A 26,341-nucleotide genomic window follows, 5' to 3' on the forward strand; every position below is an offset into this window, starting at 1 on the left:
CAGGCTTTGGATCACCAGAGAAACCTCAAAACAACAACCTTGCTAGCCGCTGGACACATCTTGCCATGATGTTTCAAAGGCTATTTCTTCTCCAGTCTTTCTTACTGTTTTCCTTAACCACTGCCACTGCAACTGCAAAACGTCTTAATACTATTCCAAGGCATAGTCCAATAGGGCCAAGAGTTTGGCGAGACCAGCCTGATAAAACTACTTCGTGTGAAGTTGATGAAGAAGGTTTTGAAACCTGTTTTTACAACCAAACACTTGATCACTTCAACTATAGGCCTGAAAGCTATGACACATTTCCGCAACGATATGTGATCAATTCTAAGTATTGGGGTGGTGCGAATGCATCAATCTTAGTATATCTTGGTGCAGAAGCATCGATTGATGGATATCGTGACGCTGCTGGATTTCTAGATGATAACGCTGTTCAGTTTAAGTCTCTCTTGGTATTTATTGAGGTACGGATACAATTAGTTCACTTAATTTAATTAGGCTTGCCTATGCTTGTATTTGTATATATGTTGTTTTTGGTACGTTGAAAAAGAACCTAATGATTGGTGAAAATAATTTTATATATATATATTTATGTCATCGATCAGCACAGATATTATGGACACTCATTCCCACCTGGAGCATGGGGGAAACGAGGGTATTTCAGCTCAGCCCAGGCTTTAGCAGACTATGCAGCCATTATCATTGACATAAAGGAGAATCGAAGTGCTCAATATTCTCCAGTTATCGTCATTGGAGGATCATATGGTGGAAGTAGGTGGATACGTACTATAACGTTCTGCATGAATATTATTGATGAAGACTTTGATTCCTTAATTCTTTTTCTCTCCATGTTTGTTAGTGCTGGCTTCGTGGTTTCGGCTCAAGTACCCTCACATTGCCCTCGGAGCCTTGGCCTCATCAGCACCAATTCTTTATTTCGATGATATCACACCACAGGATGCATACTATTCTGTAGTCACCAAGGAATTTAGAGTAATATATAGAGTTTTCACCTTTAATTTTCTCATTTTAAATTAGTTTTCTTAATCGATCCAAAGTATATATATAAGATAAATAATATTGTTTTATACGTGGGAATCTTGCGAGTGCAGGAAGCTAGTGAGACTTGCTACCAGACTATAAAAACGTCATGGTCAGAAATTGATGAACTTGCTTCTAAACCCGATGGTCTCTCAATGCTTAGCACGAAATTCAATACTTGCAAGTAATATATATATTTTCATTTTCTTTAACATTGCTTGTTCAACTGAATATATATTCAATATAATCTTACATGCTAATATATAGCCTTGGTATATATTTTGATCTATTAACTATACTAAATTTTCCTTGCTGCAGAAACTTGACTGATGCCAGTGAGCTCAAGGATTACTTAAGGTTAATGTATGCTTATGCTGCCCAGAACAACAGTCCACCAACATATCCAGTTAACGAGGTCTGTAAGGGCATAGATGATGATGCTTCTGGAGATGATATTCTAAGCAGAATATTTCGTGGTGTTGTTGCTTATTATGGAAACCGGACGTGCTATTTCAATAATAATGCATACGCCTACCAATCTGAAGCAACTCTGGACTGGAGTTGGCAGGTAAAATAATTACTATTATATGTAGTTTGCTAAATTCTTCAGTAACCACTATTCTTCACGCTGGTAGTATAGCAACCACTATTTTTGCATCACCACCACCATCTATTTGCCGTAGTCCATCATTATTGCTAATAATTAATCATTATAACCGGTACTCTTCTACCACCACCACACCTTATGAACACCATTGCAATTACTATCTTGCCACTATTATCACCTATCATTATTATTATCATAGCAATCTTCATCACCCAACACAGCATTATTATCACTATAAATATTATCATTTTTTTTTGATGAAATCGAGAATAGATATATAATAATAAATAAATAAACATGAACAGTGTGAGCAGAGTTTAAGCTTTAGCTATATAGATTGTAGCCTAGGCATCAGCCTAATTACAATAAATAAATACAAGAAAACCTATAACCCTATTATTTGGCCAAGCAAAAACAAACCCACACTAAATCAGGAATTAAGCAGACCATGCCGAAATGCATTCATGATTCCTGTATAGATCAGCACCAGTATACCAAAAGGAAGAGTTGAGGTTCCTGATCCATCCTAGCAGCAAAGTAAAACAAAAGCCATAGGATATCCTTCCCATATTGGCTTTTGATCCTCAAATATCAAGTTGTTCCTAGCATTCCATATAGTCCAGATAATGCTAAACATAAAGCCCCCCCAAACAGATCTTTCAAACTTACAGTGGTTGCCCTGCAAAAGACCCAGCCATTGACATTGAAGGTCGTCAAGGCCATACGGCATTACCCAGCTCAAACCTCTCCAAGCTACAATTTTGTTCCATAGTTTCCAAACCACTTGGCAATGCAAGAGGATGTGGGATACAGTTTCTGAATGTTGCTCACAAAAAGGACACCTGTCCTCCTGAGGGCTTAGAACGTGCCTCTTCACCAGGAAGGCTCTTGTGCAAAGGCCTTCATTTAAGGCCAGCCATAAAGTCATTTCTGTTTTTGGAGGGCAAATGGATTTCCATACATTTGTGATATAAGTTGTAGAACCAGCATACCTGATTCTTTCAAGGGCAAGCATACAAGAGTTGACAGTATAGTCTCCATCTTTCCCCCACTCCCAAATCAACCTGTCTTCTTTCAATCGATGAGTTGACAGTATTATCATTTATATATATATTCATACCAATATTCACAATCATAATTATTATCACTTTTCAGCTATTGTTATTATCATGAGTAACATCACTTATCTCATCTATTATTATTATTATTATTATTATAATTCCAACAACTATAAATGAAAATAAATATTTTGTTTTCTAAGAAAATATTTTCCTTATCATTTTCAAAAAAGTGTAAAAATAACTTATTTATTAAGAAAATGTTTTACAAAATAGTTTTTTAGAAAATATTTTCTTATAAAACAAACACAGCTCTAGATAGTAAAAAAATAATTTTAATTAATATGGTTCGTTTTTAATTAATATCAATTAGTGTTAGGACATTAATATTTTTTTTGTTATTTTATTTATCATTTTTAATCATCGTGTCTTCAATTTATTCTTCTTATTTTATTGATAATAATTAAATATCTATTTTTATTCCATGATATATATATAAAATGAATCGATGAGACCCTCTTAATTTATATACTCTTACAAGTTTAATCTTAAAAATTAAATGTTGTGTGTTTAGAGATGCAGTGAGATGGTGATACCTCTTGGTGTTGGGGATAATTCCATGTTCCAACCAAATCCATTTAATTTGACAGACCATATAGAGCGTTGCAAGAGTTTGTATGGTGTCCGACCTCGTCCTCATTGGGTCACTACCTATTACGGAGGTCATGTATGTTCTCTTTAATTTCTCCTTTTAATTCCTTAATCTTCTATCAATGCGTTTTTTCACCTCCTTTTTTATTTTTTCTTTCATTGTATACTCCTTCTACAAATCCACTACGTTTCATGTAATAATAAGATGGCCAATTCCTCTTCAATTCTAGTTTTTATTTTATTTTTTTGATAATAAAGATTTATGAGTTTTGAATTACATAAGATGGGTAGCCATGGTAAGTCTAATACACAGTAAAGGGTGCTTGAGAGTGTGATAGTGATTGTGAAAATACATTAAAATAATATTTTTTACTTTTTAAAAATTATTTTTGACATCAGCACCATCAAAATGATATATAAAAACATAAAAAAAATATAATTTTAAAACAAAAAACAATTTGATTTTTTAAAAAAAACACAGTTTCAACCGCGTTCCCAAACACTACCTAACATAAATCAAGATTCTTGACCATTGGTGCTTATTTTTTAGAAAAACGTTTTACTTGATTTCCTTTGGAAAAGTTTCGTATTGCCATCTGCATGAACTAACACTAAAATCTTACATGACTCGACTTCGTATTATAGTGGGTGAAAGTTGAAGATGAAGAACATGGAATCCAATTAATTTGTTGAGTGGTGTCATAATCTATTTTTGGGTTATTTCTTGATTTATATTTTTTCTCTCTTAAAAAAAATATATACAAAAAAATAAAAAATATTATCAAAAAAATATAACAGTGAAAAGAGGATGCAGAACGCACAGAAAATGGTCAAAAATTGGTTAAGGAGGTTAAAAAATACAAAGATTGAAATTTGACAGTATATCTTTGACCGATGAGAGCCCTATTGATGAAGAAAATTCAATTTGAGGAAGAAAAGTCTAAAATCAGATGTTTATGGACTTAATTAAATTTTATTGAAGGTTTAATTGAATTTATGGAGGGTTTGATTACGAGAAAAATTAATTTTGGAGTTAATTTGGGCTTTAATTGGAAGAAATTAAAGTTCTGGGGTCAATTTATAATTTTATAGAGTTAATTTGGTCAACTCAAGGGCTTAATTGCATAAATATTGAAGTTTGATGGCCAATTAGGGACTTAATTGAAGAAATTTAAAACCAAGAGGGGCTGTAATTAAAACCGAATCAGGGGCCAAATTGAAGAAATTAAAAGTTTATTGATCAATTGAGGGTCAAATTGCATAAATCAGAGACCAAGGATCAATTTGGAAAAGGCGTTCAACTTTAGGGCTGAGGATTAAATTTGGCAAGGATGCAATTGAATTGATATTTAAAATCAAAATTGCAACTGAGAACTTGATTGAACAAATCACAAATTGAAGACTGATTTGGACTTTGACACGTTTTTGCCGCCCTTTTCTTTAAATGGAACGACGCGTTTTGTCCAAAACGGCACCGTTTCATCCACTGTTCATTAAAAAAAAAGGACAAAAAACGGTGCCGTTTTGAATGACACTGTACGTCTTCTTCTTCCCCTGGACGTGCAGAAAACAGGGGAGGGAGCTTTTGTCCCTTTTTTCATCGACTTCTTTCCACCGCCATCTCTCTCTCAAAAAGACGCCGACCAACCTGGCCCAAAGCTTTCCACGTGTTGGAGAAAAGGGAGGAGATGTGTTCCTCAGGTAGTTTTTGGGGCGACAACACAGTGGCCGCCCCTGCCTTTCTCTCCCCTATTTTACCTATAAATACAGAGGGGGAGAGCACAACAAGAAGAGACGAAGGGAGCAGAGAAGGGAGAGGCAAGAGGATCGAAAGAAAAAAAAAAAAAAAAAGAAGAAGAGGGAGAATGGTCTGAAGACTAAAAGAACAAAGAAAATAAAAACAGAGAGAGAGAGAGAGAAGAGGTTGCAGCCACTGCGAACCACCAGCGCCGCCGCTTGTCGCCTTTAACATTACAACCAATGGTTGCAGCCACCGTAGGTCAGCCCTTCCCTTTTCCTTTTTTTTTTCTTTTGCTTCGTCTCACCTCCTTGCTCTCCACTGTTCACGTAGTCTGTGAACAGTGGAGAGCACTGTTCATGGCTGGGCCAATTATGGCCCAGCCGAATATTTGGGCCTAGCCCAGTCCAAAGAAAAATAATTGGGTCGGGTCCGGCCCAATTCAAAATTTTTTTCTCAAAAATGCTTTTGAAAAATTGTAATTTTTTCGTGTATTTTTCTACTTTTTTTTGTTTAATCTCAATCTGTTTTTTGGCATTTCAAAAAATATGAATCCGGTATTAAAATACCAGGTTTTTGTCAAAACTTTCAAAAAAATACAAAAAAAAATTAAAATTTTGAAAAAATGTTTTTGTGCATACGGTCAAGTGTCTCAAAGCTAAAAAATTATATTGTGTTTTTCATACACCAAAAAACAATGTTTTAGCATGCATTTTTTACTTTAATAACCTGTTTATTGAAGTCAAGAGAACATTGGCCAAAATATCAAAAACAAAAAAAAAATTATTTTGTGTTGTTTTAGTATAAGGGATTACGAATTGATACGTAAAACGTATTCCCGATATTAAAAAAGTATTTTCTTTTGACGACATAGAACAATTAGGTTTTTACCCGATAAGAAAAAGATCTCCTTACAGAGGAGGACTTTTCTTAAACCGTAAACAGACCGACAATTAGAAACCACAACAAGACTTTAGATTTTATCAGACAACAAAACAATGCAGCTTACCTTAGGTAGGGCGTAGTTGGGGTGCTAATACCTTCCCTTTACGCAACCAGTTTCCGTACCCAATCTTTGAGACCAATTAGGATTCATAGTGACCAGAATACTAGGTGGCGACTCTCAATCAAATTTTTCACTGATAAAAGACAAAAATTACTTGTCTCCTCATATTTGCCAGATAGACCATTTCATTTTCCTTGAATAGTGGACGATCGCCGCGACGCCGTACACGTGCGACAAGTAGAATGCCACCCCATTAGCTGACCGCTTTCAATTTGGGAGGCCATTAAAAAACACCTATATATCCAATATATATATAGTATTTTGTTTCTGAGTGTTGCACCCGACATCGCGGCGGCCCTAAAACATTTACAAGGAAAGAACTTTTTTCTGGCATCTTGTTCTCTTAGGAGAAAATGTCTTGTTTAAGGAGTCGCCACCTAGTATTATGGTTACTAGGAACCCTAACTGGTCAACAGAGATTCTATGGTACGGGACTGGTTATGTAAAATAGAAGATATTATCACCCCTTAAACGTTTTGCCTGAGGCAGACTGCATTGCTGGTTTTGTCTTAAATTGCTAAACGTTTAATAGTTTATGATATGATGATTTGCTTATAATATTCCTGACTCTGACATCAGTGAATATTCGACTACAGATACTTCCAACTCTGGCGTTGATAAGTATTATGTAACCCAAAATAAAAATGAATGGTGTTGCTGACTCTAACTCTTTAAATAAACCAATAAAAATAAATTTAAATATATACATGCATATTTTTTTTTATTTTATATATATATATATATATATATATATATATATATATATATATATATATATATATATATATTTTGGGCTAGACAAAACGAAAATCACGCGGGAAGTGGCTTCACGCGTGCATGAGCAGTGCGAAGGTAATTAAATTACCTTCGCACAGCTCTTGTAACAATTCAATTTGAAATGAAGATGCAAAATGGGATGAAGGGCGTACCTGCTTCTGGAAACGGCGAAGATGGTTGCAGCGTGATGGTGCCTGTTGTCTGCTTAAGACCTTTCCTCCTGCTTTCTTTTGCTTTCTCTCCTGGTTCTGGAAACGCCGAAGGCAGTAGCAACGATCTCGGTGACTTTCCTCTGCTTCTTTCTTTGATTGCGTTCTGTCTCCTCTAGTTTTGAGATGAAGGAAAGTAAACAATGGTGATGCCGGTTGTCAATAGTCTTTGGTTCAGTGTCGTTCTTTTATTTTTTTGCAGGGACGAAGACAATGGCAGAGCTGATCTGTGACTCTCCTCTGCCTTTCCTTTTTTTTTTTTTTCTGGGTCTCTTCTCTCTGTTCCCGCGGTTCCCCCTCTGTTTTTTTTTTTTTCTCTCCGTCTCCCTCCCTGTTCAGCCTCGGTTCTGCCTTTTTTCTCCCCCTGGCTTTTTTTCGTGCATGGCCTTTCTCTAGCTTTTATAGAGCCAGAGAATGCCATGCGGTCACCTCTAATTAATGAGGTGACCGACCGTTTGCAGGAGTAATGAGGGACTGAGGATCGTGCAGTGTCCGTTTCTAGTTTGAAGAAGATGAACAGTGTCCATTGAAACGGCGCCGTTTTGAGATGTGAAATGACCATTTGCATTTTGGCCCTTGAATTTTTGACAGTTTTGCAACTAAGCCCCTAGTTAAATTGTAATTGAACCCCTGCATTTTGGCGCCTTTTACAAGCTAGTCCTTGGACTCTAATCTGTTGCAATTTGGCGCCCAATTAACCCCAAACTTTGATATTTCTTCAATTAAGTTCCTGATTTCATTAATTAAATTAATTTCAAGCTCAATTAAGTCTCAAAACTTATCAATTCTTCAATTAAACCCTTGATTTGATTAATTAAACTAGTCAAGAGTTTAATTAATCTCTAAACTTCCAATCATGTTGCCTTTAACCCAAATTTTAATTTATTTTTCATTTATTTTATTTTTATTTGTTTTTCATTATTATTTTTAATTAATATTTTTTATTCATTTTTTTTTGTTTTTCTTTTTTCAGTAAATAAAATAATAGTAATAATAATAATAAAAATAAAAAAGTCAAAATTTAGGTTATGACACTAAACGAGTGATATTCTCAATGTGAGAGCATACAACTTTTAGGAAGATTATGCAGTCGTGAATTCCTCAAAGTTTCCCGAATTATGTTGGCTCTGTTCATATTCATAAAGGTTTGTTGGTCCCTTGGGCTGCAAGGAATCCCATCATATTTTAGCAAGCTATGATGGGACCTTTAATATAATATATATATATATATTATTGTATTTTGTTCTCAATGTGCAAGCGTGGCCATCATTCTTTTTTAATCTTTTTGGAACCTTCTTGGTTCTCTTGACTAAATGGATCCATGATTTTCACAAGGCTCTCGTCAAGGATCATCATCATTTCAAGAAACACGAGTTACAAAAGCAAAAATTGGTCCCTTTTTTTTTCAGTTTAACCAAATGACTTGTAACAAAATTTCTAGGTCCCGAGTCTTGTTAAACACTCAGGCTATGAATCAATTAATTGCATAAAAAAATTAAATTAAAAAAAAAAAGTGAAGGTGAAGTTATTGTAGCCGAAGAGACATTTTAATGTTCATTGGAATATTTCCTTGACCAAAAAAAAAAACTATGAAGTGGGCATTAGGGGTAAGGTCATCTTTTTATCATGATACAATTATCTTTCACAAATTTTATGGAGCTAGATTGGTTATTTTATCTTTCTCACATTCAAATTACCAATTTAACCATAGAATAAAAAAAAATATAATGCATATTACTCGGTGGCTTTTCGATCTTTTTATTTTTTTCAAAATAGTGTAATTATTTTGATATCCTTAAAGATAAAATCAACATAACTCTCTCACGAGGGTTTTTTGCCATTTTACATTGGTTTCATTGTAGATTTAAAAGTTAATCAATGGCATTTTGTAATTGATATATATTAAATATTATTTAAAAGTTAACCTAAATTGACTCGGATTTTTTTTTGTATGGAGTTAGTCTTGGATTCATGACTAATGTCACCGATTTCAAAGGTTAACGCGGGATGATTTTTTTTTAAATTATCTATCTTTTAATATTTGATTTATTGAAAATTGATCTTCGTACTTTTTTTCATTTTCATTCTATTGGGTTATCTTGATCATGTGTCCATAGTCGCGAGGTTTACAAGTTAACATGAGTTGACTCGTATTTTTTTATTACTTTTTAAAATTAATTTTTTTTTATCCTTCAACAATGAGTTGTTCGATAATTGAGTTTCATGATTTTATTCAATTTTTTTTAACATAATCACCTTGGTATAAAGACTAGGTCAGATATTTTGCATCTTGACCCGAGTGGGATTCGATTAAGGTTTTTCAACCTTTTTAATTATATTTCTTTCTTAATTTTCATCATTCAACATTTTATTTGCTAGAGATTGAGTTTCAATTTCTTTTTCTTTTTGTGGAGTTATAATGATCTCATTTGATTTATTAAGAATTGATCTTTGAATATTTTTTCCTGTATTTGTTTTTATGAGATTATCTCAATCTTATGTTTATAGTCGCAAAGTTTACTAGTAAATCTGGTTTAACAAGGGGGTTTTTTGTTTTTTGTTTTTTAATTTTTTTGAGTTTCGCTCTTCAATATTGAGTTGTTTGATAATCCATGTAGGCTCGGGTTAGGTTCTTTTTACCTTTTTTCGTTGTCAATTTTTTTTTATTAGGTTATTTATTGTTGTTGTATGTTTTTAATCATATTATTTGAATTACCATTTGAACCAATTACTCAAGTCTCATATTCTTTTTCCTTAGCATTCTTTTTTACGTCGAAAAAAAAATTGTCTAACCCGCAGCCACAAATCTATTATCATCCTATTTACCCATACTAGAAAACATAATTCTTGTTTTGTTTATTTATTTTACAACTATGGTTATTGTTTGTTTGTTTTAATGTTGATGTTGTGGTTAAATAGAATTATAATAGTTTATAGATCTACGCTACGTTGTAGGTTGGATCAAAACTTTTTTGAAGATAAGAAAAAATATTCAGATTGTAAAGAACTATTTGATATTTTTATTAAACATGGCTTAAAGGGTCAGTTTTGAAACCTCCTGGTATGACTCATTGTCTGGCTTGGGTTTAAAATTAAAACATGTGGGAGTTGTCTTAATATGACCTAGTCAACTTGGCTAGTCTGAAAGCATCCCAACTTACATGTAAGAAAAACATTGAGGATGAAATTGAGGGAAAAAAGATGATGAAATTGATTAAAAAAAACTCTTAACCTAACTTCTTATCTAGCTCAAGTTTAAAATTAAATTGAGAGTTGCCCCAACATGACCCATTTAACTTGGTATGTCCGAAGATAAACTGAATGATTGTGAAAAAAAAATCTGAGGATGAAATTAAGAAAAAAAAATGATGAGATTGACAAGGAAAAAAAAACCTTTTAATCTAGCTTCTTACTTAATCAAGTTTAAAATTAAATCGTGTCGGAGTTGGTCGGACTTGATCCTGTTGATTCGGTTAGTTTAACAAAAACCCATACGACAGTTAGAAAGAAATTTTAAGGATAAAATTGTGATCCATATTTACTTATAACCATGGTTATTTTTTTGGTTTATCTTGAATTGATAATATGGTAAAGAAAGGTTACATATTGTCCTAGTTGTCGCACATGTGCGGCGTCGCGGTGATCGTCCACTCTCTCTGGTATTGTGTATCTATCTAGCAAAAAATATGGGGAGACAAGGAATTCTTGTCTCGTATCAGTGGAAAATGGAATGGGAGTTGCCACCTATTAATTTGATCACTGGGAACCTTAACTAGTCTCAGAGATCAGGTACGGGGACTGGTTGCGTAAAGAGAAGGTATTAACACCCCAAATACGCCTTACCTAAGGTAGGTTGCATTATTTTATTGTTTGATATATGCTACGGTTTTATCGTATTTCTAATTGTTGGTCTGTCTATGGTTTAAGAAAAGCCTTCCTCGGTAAGGAGGTTCTTATCTTTATGGGGTAAAAACCTAACCATTCTATGTCAACAAACAAATATCTTTTTAATATCAGAATATGTTTTACGTATAAATTCGTAATCCCTGATACTAAAACAAAACAATTTTTTTTTTTTTTAGTTTTTTGAAATATTGACCAAGTTCTCGTGACTTTAATAAATTAGTTATTAAAGTCAAAATGCATGCTAAAACATATTTTTTGAAGTTTTCTTTGTTGTATGAAAATACAATATGATTTTTTTTAGTTTTGATAGACTTGGCCGTATGCAATGAAACAACGTGAAAACATTTTTTTTTAGGATGGGCCGGATCGGGCCCCAATGGAAACCGGGCCGAGATCGACCCAAAAATGAAATTGGGCTAGGACCGGCCCAAAAACCTACTTTCCACAAGTCTGGGCTCGGCCCAGCCGTGCGGGCTGGACTGTCCAGTCCACGGGAACAAAAGGCTGGTTACTGTGCTGAGCATAGTAACCAGCTAATTATTTTCATTTGTTGTAGAACGTGAATTGCTCACGTTCTGCATGCAAATGAAGATAACAGAGAAGAGGGGGATAGAGAAAGGGAGAAGATTACCTGGAATGAGGGAGCGTGGTTGTTGGGCTGACGGTGGCGGCGGTTGGGAAGCTCGATGGAGCTGTTGTATGCTTCTTCTTCTCGGTGCAGAGACACCAATCTCGGTGTCTTCTCTCCTCCTCGTCGGTTTGCTCCTCTTGTCTTTTTCTTCCTTCCCCGCGTCTGTCTCTCCTTCTAGTCTCTGTTTTTTTTTTTGTATGCTTTCTACTCTCTCTTTATTTCTTTTTCTTTATTTCTCCTTCCCTTTTCTCCCTCTGTTCTCCCCTGTTTTTTTTTCTTCCCTTTTGTTTTTCTGTTGTTTTCATCTTCTCATTGGTATTGTTTGTCTCTCTCGAAACCTCTCTTCCCTATCAATATCTCCTCCTTCTCTATAATATTTCTCTTCGGTCGTTCACTGTTTTCTCTTCTCTATTCTTTCCCCTGTTTTTTTCTGTTCTCCTCCTTCTCTGTGTTTTCCTTCTTTTTTTTCTCCACCCCTTTCTCTCCAAAATTTCCCCCCTCGTGCTTCTCTCGTCCCCCGTATTTATAGACAGGAGGAGAGAGCAGCTACCCTGTCTCTGCCCAATCCTAGAGACAGGGTAGGGTGGCTGAGGCGTCTCTATGTAGTCGTCTCAGCCGCCCGCAGGGTATGGTTTCCCTGTCCAATCTTCATTATGGTTGCAGGTGAGGGGCGTGGGCTGTGTCAGGATTTGTGCAAGTGGGGAGGGAGATAGTGGCTAGTGGAAAACACAGGGGATTAATCTTCTTCTTCCCCTGTTCTCTGCGCATCCAGGGGAAGAAGAAGGCTTATGGTGCCGTTCAAAACAACACTGTTTGCTTCTCTCTCTCTCTCTCTCTCTCTCTCTCTCTTTTCAGTGAAATGCATGAAATGGTGTCGTTTTGACCAAAACACACCGTTTCATTTAAACAGAAACTGGCGCCAAAACGCATCAGATTCCAAATCAGTCCTTCAATTTGCGTGCTTTTTTCCAGTTTGGTCCTTGGTCTCAAATTTCTTCAATTAAGTCCCTAATTGACCATCAAACTTCAATTAAGTCACTAGTATAATGGACTGGTACGTAATCTTAAATCGTAAACCATTTCACTTGATAATTTCTCATCAACTTGAAAAATAAAAGTTTTTCCATTTATTAATTATGAATCCTTTTAATTGGATTATTTTGGTTTAGTTCATTTTAGTATTTGAGGATCAGGCTCAATTTCTACTAGAAAAAGATATTGATATTTTATAATGTTAATTGATGATATTTTTTAGATTTATATTGATATATTTTTTAAAACATATATTAGAATTGCCTCATGTTTATAAATAATCTTCAAATATAGCATTCACTCAATTTTTTAAATGTATTAAGGTATTTTACTATGAAAATGCTACCAAAAACGAAAATTCCCCATTATTTTCTAGTATTAAGAGCAATGACACCATCACCCAAAGTATCATGACCAAATTACCTTTTAACAAAAAACTAGAGTTGAACCTAAACTTGTTATTTTTATAAATCACTTCATGATATATCAATTGAGTTATTTTTATATTCTCTCTAATTAACTTATTTATAAATCACTCATGATATATTATCTGATTATGATTATAGATTATTTCGCATGTTTAGATATATGTACATGCTGAACAAATTGCAATTACCATATATAGCATCCATGTTGTTTTCTACGCTACACTATTTGACTAGAAAAAATTATCATTATTTTTACCCTATTTTCATCAGTCTTCACTGTCCCTCAACTCTTACCTATCTCTCACTCCACTCTCCCCTCTTAGCCTATCACTCTCCATGTGCATATATATCTTTCTATTGTGCCTCCTAACACCATAACACGACCACACTAGACTAGTGTTTTAAAACCCGGACCGGCCCGGCGGGTCGACCCGGGACCCGGCCGACTCGGGCCTGGGACCGGTCTGGGTGGAGGCAAAAACCCGCTCGGGAATTGGCCAAGCGAAACCCGGTCGACCCGGTGGGCCGACTCGGGACCCGGTCCACCCGGTCAAACCCGGGTGAGACCCGGTCAATTTTATTTTTTTTATTGCCAGTCATTAAACGACGTTGTTTTTATCCTTTTAAATGCCAAAACGCTGAAGACAATGTGAAGAACAGAAGAAGAACGAAGCAAAATCATTTACAATTAGCAAACCTAATTTAGTCCCGGCCAATTGCACTGGCTGCCTCCTCCTCTTCCTTTTCTTCGTCTGATTTTGCCTTCTCTCCTTCAACTCTTCTTTCTTCTGTCAGGTCTCCCCCCACTTGCCTTTCTCTTGGGGAGCTCTGCATCATGTCAAATAAAGAAGTCTTTGCTGACATACTCTCATCATTCCCTCTTATATTCTCCGCATCAATACTTCTCTCTGCTTTGTGCTCGAATCCTTGTGCATCAACGATTCCTGTAGCTTTTATAGGTTCCGATTCTCCTACTCCAGCACCCTGCGTGGCTTCAGCAATCGGCTCCTGCAGCAGCACTTGTGGAGCATCTTTCTTCCTCTCTGTGGTTTCTTGGGGTTCTGCTTCTATTGGAATTGGCTTTTCAGAAGTTGAATCAGAGTCTCTCTCTCCCTGATGAATGTTTTGTGTGGTTTCATTTGCTTTTGCAGGAGCTTGGAGGCTTTCTTTTTCTGATATCTCTGTGCCAAATTCTTGATAAGAAAAAAAAATCAAGCTGCAGGTAAGAATGAGAAATGCTAAGAAAACACTTAAGGATACATAGAAGCAGATTGTTTTCTTAATGTTTTTGTTCTTCTTTTCTTTTCCAAGATCCTAGTGAGGGTTCAAATCACATGTATTGTTGCTGTTCATAAAATCTCATTTCTATGCTGAAGCTTCTTTCTTTGTCTTGAACTAATTGCTAGAAACAAATCCATGACATTATATGATTCCTCATTGAAAAAGTTTATCATGTCTGCACAAGTCACAGAAAGAGTTGGAGGCTTGGAGCTCTTAAAAAAGCGCTGAACGTTTTTTTTTTGGTCTGATTTTCAATTTTGTCAGAAAAGTGTGTATGACAGGCTTCCACTACAGAGGGCTTTTTATTTTGGTTGATCAAAATTTTGTTGATCCAGCACCCTTATTAAATTGTTGATCAAATTTGTGGATTCTATTGTTGATCAAGCGCTGAACGTTTTTTTTTTGGGTTGACCCGGGTCAACCCATCTGACCCGGGTCAACCCATCTGACCCGTGACCTGATCACTTGACCGGGTCGATGACCGGGTCGGGTTTCAAAACTATACACTAGACACTCACCGCGGCGGTGCAACCCTCTCCCTTCCTCCACTTCCCTTTATTGCTCCAGAAACACATAGTAATGGATCTATTATTTATAATTTTTTTTTTTGTAAGTTTGGGTTGCAGCCAAATTTGGTGTAACCTTTGGGATTTTTGGATGTAGTTTTTAGTATTTATGGACTCTTTTGTTTTCTAGCCGAATTTGGTGAAAGTTTAAGCATATTTGTTTGTGCTTGATTTGTACTGAATTTTACAAGTATTTATTTTTATTATTGTATAATTAAATAGAAAGTAGTTTAAAAAAAGTTTTTAAATTCAATGGATTTCATTATCCAGATCATGAATTTGATAGGTTAAGCCGCAAAGCTCGGATTGATCTAATATATCGGCGTTTCAATATTAAAAAAATGTCATTTTTATTTTGTTTTTTAAAAATCAAACCATGTTTTTTTACTGGTTGTCTGAGTTACCTTTAAACTTGCTAAGTCGACAAGCCGGTTATATCAGAACAACTTTCATATGATTTAATTTTAAACCAGATCTAGAGAAAAAGTTAAATAAGAAGATTTCTAGATTAACCACTTAAATAAAATTTAATAATAATATTAAATAATTTTCTATAACCTAAATAAATTTTTTTATCTATGTTAAAAAACTTTGTTTAGCACGACCAGTAAACTAGTAAAACCTGTAAAATCAGCCGCCGGGTCTACCATGTTCTGATGTTATCAAAGGTATTGAATATTGATCATAAACACAGTCTTTGGAATGGAATACATTGATTTACAATAAGCTTTATTTTGGACCACACTTGAATTATGAGTGTGGATGTGCTGTAGCTTTTCCAGAAGGATTTCTAGTGCACACAGCCGAATAAAGCCATCATAATTTATGACGAGAGTTCTTCACTATATATCATATGGTCCCCAATTGCTATCAATAATTCTTGGAAGAATTATTGATGTCATTCTTCATATGTAATTGAAATTAAAGAATTTATAAAAATCTACCAAATACTTTGACGAAGACTAAATTATTGCTTAGACCATTTTTTTTTTATAAAAAAAAACACCCTTGTATTTATTTGGTGTAATTATAGAAATTCAATAAATTCTCTTGGAGAAAATATATCTTTTTTAATTATGGGACCATGCCTGATCGTGTGACACAATGTACTTCTAGGCTTCATGATTTATGTGACACTGACACCACTCTTGACTATCTAGTGCACTCTTTCCAACATTCAATGATTATTCTTCGGGCATGCTAGCTACTTCTATTATATATATATATATAACAAAAGAATAATAATTATGCTGCCCTCTACAGCATATAACTAGATTTTTAGCATATGATATACTGCGGGTCGAATTAAATTTTTTTAAAATATTTTAAGAATACATTTAGATATTATTAATGTTTTTCTCATAGTAAAAAGAAAAATAAACCATATAAAGGTCAATTTGATATAACCTATTAAGTTGATGGATCAAAAACAACATGAATGACCAATAAAAATATAGTTTAACTAATAAAAATTCAAGAAAACATTTTTTTTTTAGAAAAAAAATATTAAAACAATCACATATAGATGGACTCGGGTCAACCAGGATTAACTTGTCAAATTTACGATCCGGATTATAAGATCATGATAACCCCAAATAAAACAAATCGAAACAAATTATGAGCTCAATTTCCAATTAATTTGATTTTGAAAAATGAAATTAAAAAAATAACAAAAAAATAACATGAGTTAACCTGACAAACTCATGACTCGGGTTAAGAGACCAGAATAATCCTATAAAAAGTAAATAAAAATAAATGACTTGAGTCAACCCGGTTTAACTTGTCAAAACCACAACCAGGATCATGAGACTAAAATGACATCATAAAAAGAAAATAAAAACAAATTATGAAGCTCAACTTTCAATAAACTCAGTATTGAATGATGAAATTAAAAAAAACAAATCAATCTAAAAACAGGACATAATAAAACGAATTAAGTTTTCCTGGCTTAACCCGCAAAACACGTGACCCGAGTCATGAGATCGAGATAACCTTATAGAAAGCAAATCGAAACAAATCATGAAACATAATTCCTAATCAATCCAATATTGAATGATGAAATTAAAAAAAATTATAAATTAAAAAAATAAAAAAATCTCGAGTCAACCAGGTTAATCCTCTAAACTCGTGACACGGGTCATGCGACCGAGTTAGCCACATAAAAAGCAAATCAAAATAAATTATGAAGTCCGATCTCTAATAAATTAAATGTTGAATGATAAAATTAAGGAAAAAAATATAGATTTTGAAAAAAAAAATACAAAGGTAAAAAAAACTATTAAAATGAATAGTATTTTGTGATGTAGTAAACAGTAAATACAATCTTTAATTTAACACACTAGCATTTTAATTATGTGGGATTATATATAAACCTTCCACTCCCTATCAATTAATTATCTCCCCAGCGAGGTTAGTATTTATTTATATTTTATAGTTTGTGATAGATCAAGCTTATCTATATATTATTCATCATTAAGGGCAAGGTCTTGAAGGAAAAAAAAATTAAGTCCTTTCTCACTAGAGGAATGTCTCAATAATTTCGTGGACAGAATTCTATACAATTGAGTAACATGACATTTGTTTTTATCATGAATTATATATAGCAATTTCATTGAATCAAAATTAAAGCAACATACATCACTATTTTTAAAATTCATTGGCTGTGTAAATTACAACTTAATCAATGAAAATATATTAAGAAAAATAACCAACAAAAATAGTGAAGTATGGCCTTTAGGTCACCGCTAGTCTTTTTGTTGACGGTAAATCGGAACTTTTAACCTCTTTTATCCATATCTTTTTTTGCTAAAAAAAATGATTATCATTACAAAAAGCATAGTTTTGAAACTCGGCCGATCCGAGGCTGGAACTGGGCGGTTGAAGAAAAACTAGGAAAAGAAAAAGCCCGGTGTGACCCAGCGACCCGGCAAGACCCGGTCAAAAACCCGGTTGCAACCCGTTGATTTATTTTTTTACTAAAACAACGTCGTTTTGATTTTTTTAAAAAAAATTGACCTGGGCGACCCGGTCAAAACCCGGTGACCCGGTCAAAATCTGGAACCCGGGCCTTTGACCGGGCCAGGTCTAAAAATTATGACAAAAAGTCTCAAACTATTATTATTATTATTATTAATAAAAAATTGGAATAGGATCCTATAGGATCTCCCCCCTTCAAAATCGGACGTGAAAGTTTCCTTTCATCCGGCTTAAGTAGTTACACCAAATAAAGATAAAATTTAGGGTTCCTGCTTTCAAAATGGATAAAACCCCCCAAAAAAAGGAGCCACTCCTTACTCAAGTTCCCAAAGACCAAGTGAAAATTAGAGCGAGGGGGTTTTTACCTAGAAAACTTATTTTTGAACCCATTTCAACCCAAAACACCTTACAAACACACTTAGAACATCAAGAAACTAACTTATCCACCTAATAAACAAAAACAAAAGGTACAAACCATAAATTAAACTGAATAAAATATCTCATCCTCGACTTACATTTAGTATTTTAGGCTATATTGAGGCTTAAAACAACCATCATAAGACTCCCCTCACATAGTGAAACATGTTGACACCATTTTTAATTATTTTGTGATCAAAATAGGTGTCAATGACGAGCTTTCTCTTTTTATGCTGGAATCTGGCGATTCTCTCTCTCTCCTCTAAAAAAAAAAATTGAAAATGATGAAAATAAAATTTAGCACCAAAATTGAATTTTAGAAAATCTAAGGAACTGATCATCTATTAAGTTAAAAAAAATGGAGGACTATAGTAAATTTTTTTGATGACATTAAAATCTTCCACCTATTTTGCTTGTGTTTTTCAGTTTGATCCTTTATTTTCAATTTCATCATCTCTTTAAAAAAAAAAAAACCTGATTGGCTATTAATTTGTGCTTAAAAGGGTTTAATTGTGCAAAACAAAAGATTGAAGATCAAATTTAAAATTTAAAAAGATCATTATTTCAATTCACAGAGTAAATAGTAAATAAGTGCACAGTATAATCACCACCCCTTTAATTCTTTTAATAAGTTTTTTTTTTTCATTCCCCCCCTTTCCATCATTCTTCTTTCATTTTTATTATTTAACATTTCATTGATTTTAAAATTGTTTTTTAAAAAATTTTCGATTTGCTTTTTATTATTGTAGTTTCAAACAAACATCATGATATTTGATTTGTGCTTGATTTTAAAAGCATTTATTTTTATTATTGTATAATTAAATAAAAAGTAGTTTAAAAAAAGTTTTTAAATTCAATGGATTCCATTATCCAAATCATGAATTTGATAGGTTAAACCGCAGAGCTCGGATCGATCTAATATGTCGGTGTCTCAATATTAAAAAAAATATCATCTTTATTTTATTTTTTAAAGTCAAACCATGTTTTTTTACTGGTTGTCCGAGTTACCCTTAAACTTGCTAGGTCGACTAGGTTACATAAATAAAGCAACTCTCATGTGATTTAATTTTAAACCCGAGTTAGAAAAAAAATTAAATAAAAAGATTTCTAGATTAACTCCTTAAATAAAATTTAATAATAACATCAAATATTTTTTTTTATTTATGTTAAAAAAGTTTGATTAGCACGACCAGTAAACTAGTCAAACCTGTAAAATCAGCCGCCGGGTCTACCATGTTCTGATGTTATCAAAGGTATTGAATATTGATCACAAAATACATTAATTGATGTGATACATCGATTTTTCCAAAACGGTATCCGTAGAATAAAAGCACAGTTTTTTCGAAACATTTTTCAAAATATTGATCATAAATACCTTCATTATTTATCAACTTGATGCTTGATTAATAATTCTTAGCCATGACCTGGTGTTGCTCAATATCTACAGCCATCCATCCATGGCCGCAAAATTAATGCCTTCTACTGCGCAAAATTAATGACTTGGTCCAGGGTAAGTTTGTAAAAAAATAAAAATAAAAATAAAAATAAAAATAAATTTAATGTTACTTAATTGACCTGGTAAATCAAGACATCACTTGAACTGAATAAAATTATATTAATTTGATTAACTTGTAGCCCAAGAGCTTAGGTTATGGTTTCATTTCTATAGTTTTAGACAATGGCATTCGGACTAGTGTGTTAAATGTATCAAATAAATTTAATGATGTAGACAGACATCAATACAACAATGATATCCGATTAGTTGGTAACATTAAATATTAACAAAATATGATAAAATAAACTTTACAAATAGATATATATCATTGGATCAATGGGACCGATTTGTCATAGCTTGGGAATTAATTAATTAATTAGTAAAACTCGAAAGCGAACCTGGATTTTGATAAAGATATTGCGCCACTCCCCTAAAGCCAGATTCTCGCAATTATTGTGATCCTCAAGTGCAATAAAGTGAGTGTGTAAAAGTCAAAGTCCTCCCAAAGTAAAGGGGGATCTTATTATTTAAGGAGGGCTCTGATACAGGCCTTGGATCACCAGAGAAACCTCAAAACAACAAACCTAGCTAGCCGCTGGACACATCTTGCCATGATGTTTCAAAGGCTATTTCTTGTCCACTTTTTCTTACTGCTTTCCTTAACCACTGCAACTGCAAAACGTCTTAATACTATTCCAAGGCTTAGTCCAATAGGGCCAAGAGTTTGGCGAGACCAGCCTGATAAAACTACTTTGGGTGAATTTGATGGAGAAGATTTTGAAACCTTTTTTTACAACCAAACACTTGATCACTTCAACTATAGGCCTGAAAGCTATGACAAATTTCCGCAACGATATTTGATCAATTCTAAGTATTGGGGTGGTGCGAATGTTAGTGCCCCAATCTTAGTTTTTCTTGGTGCAGAAGAACCGATTGATGAAGATCTTGCCGCTGTTGGATTTCTAGTTGATAACGCTGTTCAGTTTAATTCTCTCTTGGTGTTTATTGAGGTACGGATACAATTAGTTCACTTAATTTAATTAGGCTTGCCTATGCTTGTATTTGTATATATGTTGTCTTTGGTACGTTGAAATAGAACCTAATGATTGGTGATAATAGTCTTTTTATATTTATATTTATGTCATCGATCAGCACAGATATTATGGAAAATCAATCCCATTTGGATCAAGGGAGGAAGCCTTGAAGGATGCAAGCAAACTAGGGTATTTCAACTCAGCCCAGGCTATAGCAGACTATGCAGCCATTATCATTCACATAAAGGAGACACTAAGGGCTCAATATTCTCCAGTTATCGTCATTGGAGGATCATATGGTGGAAGTAGGTGGATAAGTACTATATGTTCTCCATGAATAACTATTATTGAAGAAGACTTTGATTCCTTAATTCTTTTTCTCTCCATGTTTGTTAGTGCTGGCTTCGTGGTTTCGGCTCAAGTACCCTCACATTGCCCTCGGAGCCTTGGCCTCATCAGCACCAATTCTTTATTTTGATGATATCACACCACAGGATGGATACTATTCTATAGTCACCAAGGACTTTAGAGTAATATATTTTGAGTTTTCACCTTTAATTTTCTCATTTTAAATTAGTTTTCTTATATAATCGATCCAAAGTATATATAGAAGATAAATAATATTGTTTTATACGTGGGAATCTTGCGAGTGCAGGAAGCTAGTGAGACTTGCTACCAGACTATAAAAACGTCATGGTCAGAAATTGATGAACTTGCTTCCAAACCCGATGGTCTCTCAATGCTTAGCAAGAAATTCAAGACTTGCAAGTAATATATATATTTTCATTTTCTTTAACGTTGCTTCTTCAACTGAATATATATTCAATATAATCTTACATGCTAATATATAGCCTTGGTATATATTTTGATCTATTAACTATACTACGTAATTTTCCTTGCTGCAGTCCCTTGACTGATGCCAGTGAGCTCAAGGATCACTTAGACACAATGTATGCTAGTGCTGCTCAGTACAACAGGCCACCAACATATCCGGTTAACGAGGTCTGTAAGGGCATAGATGGCGGTGGTTTTGGGGATGATACTCTAAGCAGAATATTTGGTGGTCTTGTTGCTTATAATGGAAACCTCTCGTGCTATGTCAACGCACACACCGACCCATCTGAAACAACTGTGGGGTGGCAATGGCAGGTAAAATAATTACTCTTTTAGTAAATTAATCCGCATGACAATTATTTCTTCACTTTATTTCCATTCTTCCTTCCATAATTGCTTGAGGTTTTTTATATAATTTAAGATAACGTAATATTTGATTTCTATTATATGTAGTTTGCTAAATTCTTCATTAAAATTATGAACCACTATTCTTCACGCTGGTAGTATAGCAACCACTATTTTTGCATCAGCACCACCATCTATTTGCGCCGTCCATCCTTATTGCTAATAATTAATCATTATAACCACTCTTCTGCCACCACCACCACACCTTTGAACACCATTGCAATTACTATCTTGCCACTATTATCACCTATCATTATCATTATCGTAACAATCTTCATCACCCAACACAGCATTATTATCACTATAAATATTATCATTTATATATTCATATATACCAATCACAATCATAATTATTATTACTTTTCAGCTATTGTTATTATCATGAGTAACATCACTTCTCTCACCTTATTATTATAATTCCAACAACTATAAATGAAAATATTAAATATTTTGTTTTTCTAAGAAAATATTTTTCTTGTTATTTTCAAAAGGTGTAAAAATAAATTTTTTATTAAGAAAATGTCTTACAAAATAGTTTCTAGAAAAATATTTTTTTTTATAAAACAAACACAGCTCTAGATAGTAAAAAATATAATTTCAATTAATATGGTTCATTTTTAATTAATATCAATTACTGTTAGGACATTAATATTTTTTTTGTTATTTTATTTATCATTTTTAATCATCCTGTCTTCAATTTATTCTTCTTATTTTATTGATAATTTTCTCTTAAAAAAAACTATTTTCACACACACACACACACATATATATATATATAATCAACAGTTTAAACAAGTGACTGATATTTCAATCAGATATGAATATCATTTCATGGTAATTAGTGGTTCCACTAGTTTTATAACATGCACTTAAGAAAATTGATGCCACATGTCACGCTTTGAATAGCAACAACATTTAAAAGAGTTGAGTGACAATTAATAGTAGTGGTAGTGTAGACTTTGTTAATATTATATTAGTCCATGGTTTTACATTCACGAGAGAGATCTACAAAAAAAAAAAAACAAGAAGAAAGAAAATTAGAATTCAAAAGTTATTTGAACATTTTTTTCTAGACTCAGGAATAGATTATTGGGTAATTAGCTCTACTTATCTTTATATTCTAGATTTAATCTTTCTTTATTATATTCTTATATTTATTCTTATATTTTAAATCTTTCTTTATTATATTTTTCTAGTAGATATTTTCATAAAAAATAATGGAAATACAAATACTCGAGACGCTCAAACTCACCTGGTTTATTACAAAAATAAATTTGAAAAAGAAATTGAATTGTCATATAGTGTTAAAATTCATTTGTTCATAGTTATTTATGCTAATACATTATGTTAACTTTGAGTTCATAACAAAAAGAATATATTAAAAATTACATATAAAATATAAGGAAAAATTTAACTTATTTCCTAGTTTTTTTAATTCTCTCTCTCTCTCTCTTCTCTATATATCTATTTTTATTCCATGATTAATTAATAATTAGTGTTGAAGTAATATATATATATATATATATATATATATATATATATATATATATATATATATAATGAATCGATGAGACCCTCTTAATTTATATACTCTTACAAGTTTAATCTTAAAAATTGAATGTTGTGTGTTTAGAAATGCAGTGAGATGGCGATACCTATTGGTGTTGGGAATAATTCCATGTTCCCACCAGATCCTTTTGATTTGAAAGACTATATAGAGCATTGCAAGAGTTTGTATGGTGTCACAACTCGTCCTCATTGGGTCACGACCTATTACGGAGGTCATGTATGTTCTCTTTAATTAATTTCTCCTTTTAATTAACTCTTTAATCTTCTATTAATGCATGTTTTCACCTCTCTTTTTTTTTTAATTTTTTCTTTCATTGTATATTTATTTATTTTCTTGATCTTGACTTCGATCGGGAGGTCATATATATCACCACAAAAATTTAATCTTTATTACTTTTTACTATGTAGAGTATAAAACTGATTCTTCAAAGGTTTGCTAGCAATATCATCTTCTCCAACGGGCTAAGAGATCCTTATAGTAGTGGAGGGTAAGTAACTAACAACATTGAAAAAGACAATGATTTTTATGACTTCTGATTGTCACATTCACAGGTATAAAATACAGACCTAACCAAATTTAACATGTCCGATCATCTGTATTTCTAGGGTTTTGGAGAACATTTCAGACACTGTTGTAGCTGTCAAAACCGTCAATGGTAAGCACGCCCTTCCATTTAATCATCCTCACTTGAAACAACAAAATAGGATCAAAATTTGGCTGGGAAGCTCCATCAATGCCATAACCAAAGTGAAAACAGAGAAATCTGTACAAGGGAATTTTGTGGAAGTTCATGCTAATTAACAGTACAATATTCACTACATTAATTTCAGGGTCTCATTGCTTGGATATACTTTTTGCGGAGGAAAATGATCCAGAATGGTTGGTCACACAGCGAAAGATAGAGATCAAGATTATTAAAGAATGGATTAATAAGTACTATGCTGATCTAACCATGTTTTAGATTCATGCACACAAAAAGTTGTTACCAATAAAGGAAAAAAAGGCAGTGGAAATTGAAAATATATCATTTTCTTAATTTTCCCAGCTTAGATTTATTTGGTCATAATTCTTAATTAGCCATCTGCAATAAGACTTGTAGAAAATCTATAGGAAGTTGGTATTTATTTAAAGGGAAACTCTATGGAAGTTATTAGTTGCTCATAGCCCTGTAATTGACTTATTTTGCTATGAAACTTGGAGCTTCAAATAAATATATATAGACAACCCTTCATATCTTCAAGGATTAATGTATAAATTAAGTACTAGAGAAACCAGATATTATTGTTTACCTTTGAGATAAAAAGGATTACGTTAGCAGTGCTTAGTTACGGTTACAAGATAAAAGGGGAAAAAAATTATAAAGGTAGAAATGTGTTTGTTTAAAGAGTCAAATATACAAATATAAAAATAAATTTATTATTGAAATAATTTTAGACTGAATTTTTATATTTTCAAAACAGGAGGTACAGATGGAACATGTCTTTATAGATAATATTTTTTATTTCTAAAATATCGTTGTAAAAAAACCCTCAATTCAAAAATTATTTAACCAAGATATGTAAGGATAAAAATAGTTATTATTCTAGTTGAAAAACTCGAGTCAAGGGTTGAGGATAAAAATAGTTATTATCCTAGTTGAAAAACTCGAGTCAAGGGTTGACCAAGGGCAAGGCTCTGGTCACGAGTCGGGAAGGTCAATCCGAGTTGACCCGAGTCAACATATGAATAAGAATAATTATTATTATAGTTTTAAAACTCGACTTGAGAGTCGACCCGGGGTAAGGCCCAGGTCATGCGTCAGGTTAATCGTTGACCTGAGTTAATATAATGATAAAAATTGTTATCATTATAGTTTTAAAATCCAATCGAGGGTTGAGTCGGGTTAAAACCTAGGTCATGAGTTGGGAGGGTCAACATAAGAATAAAAATGATTATTATCATAATTTTAAAACCTGACTCGGGAGTCGACCCAAGGTAAGGCACATGAGAGTCAACTCGAGTTGACCCAAGTCAATGTAAAGATAAAAATATTTACTATTATAGTTTTAAAACTAGACTCGTGGGTCGATCCGAGGCAAGGCCCTGGGTCGGCTAGGTCCCGAGTCGACTCATCTGGTCAATCTCGGTTTTAGAACTATGATCATCATAATATTATTAATTTCAAAACTCAATATAAACCAAAGTGTGTGTGTGTGCGTGTATCTTTTTAATTTTTAAAATATGTAAGTTTGACAGTAATACATATTAGAGGTAACACACACACACACACAAAGACAATAACTTTTTCTTGTATGTTATAACCAAACATAATTATGTTTTTGTTTTTTTTTCTGTCTTGCCTTCTTTGTTCTCACTGTCTTTGTCTTTTCTATTTTAAGATAGTAACTAAATGCTACTTTAAAAAGCATTGAGATACACTAATTAAATATATCCACTATCCCAGGGGTGTAGAGTTTTTTGCATTCGACTAGCCAGTACATCAATGCTATGTTACAAATAAAATTTCAAGTTAATTTTTATCAAATAAAAAAGTTTCGACATTGTGGATGTATTATCTGGTATCATAAAACGTTTTAATTTGAAACTTGAAAGATGATGTTTGTGTTTAATAAAATAAAT

At 33.1% G+C, this 26,341-nt stretch overlaps 2 protein-coding genes across 3 annotated transcripts in view; both read left to right on the forward strand.

Annotated features, from left to right (window-relative positions):
- Positions 1–24,962, forward strand: LOC18094912 (uncharacterized). Of its 2 annotated transcripts, none has more exons than XM_052453777.1 (9): positions 1–464; positions 606–771; positions 860–993; positions 1,113–1,225; positions 1,360–1,609; positions 3,281–3,433; positions 24,130–24,209; positions 24,328–24,377; positions 24,553–24,962. In XM_052453777.1, exons 1-9 carry the CDS (start codon positions 66–68, stop codon positions 24,681–24,683), a joined length of 1,476 nt encoding a protein of 491 aa, XP_052309737.1. In that variant the 5' UTR covers positions 1–65; the 3' UTR covers positions 24,684–24,962. The 2 variants fall into 2 exon arrangements, with proteins under 2 accessions (XP_052309737.1, XP_024453624.2); XM_024597856.2 differs by lacking the exons at positions 1–464; positions 606–771; positions 860–993; ... (1 more) ...; positions 1,360–1,609; positions 3,281–3,433 and adding exons at positions 20,418–20,889; positions 21,032–21,218; positions 21,310–21,443; ... (1 more) ...; positions 21,819–22,062; positions 23,786–23,938.
- Positions 1–26,341, forward strand: part of LOC18094910 (uncharacterized) — a 76,814-nt gene that overhangs the window by 31,304 nt on the left and 19,169 nt on the right. The gene's annotated exons all lie outside the window — the stretch shown is intronic.

This window comes from Populus trichocarpa, chromosome 1 (genome assembly GCF_000002775.5).
Source record: "Populus trichocarpa isolate Nisqually-1 chromosome 1, P.trichocarpa_v4.1, whole genome shotgun sequence".
NCBI classification, from domain to species: domain Eukaryota; kingdom Viridiplantae; phylum Streptophyta; class Magnoliopsida; order Malpighiales; family Salicaceae; genus Populus; species Populus trichocarpa.

Coding starts and splice junctions, on each gene's coding strand:
- LOC18094912 (XM_024597856.2), top strand. CDS start 20,491: ATGATGTTTCAAAGGCTATTTCTTGTCCACTTTTTCTTACTGCTTTCC. Junction 21,219..21,309: donor TGGAGGATCATATGGTGGAA/GTAGGTGGATAA, acceptor CATGTTTGTTAG/TGCTGGCTTCGTGGTTTCGG. Junction 21,682..21,818: donor AAGAAATTCAAGACTTGCAA/GTAATATATATA, acceptor TCCTTGCTGCAG/TCCCTTGACTGATGCCAGTG.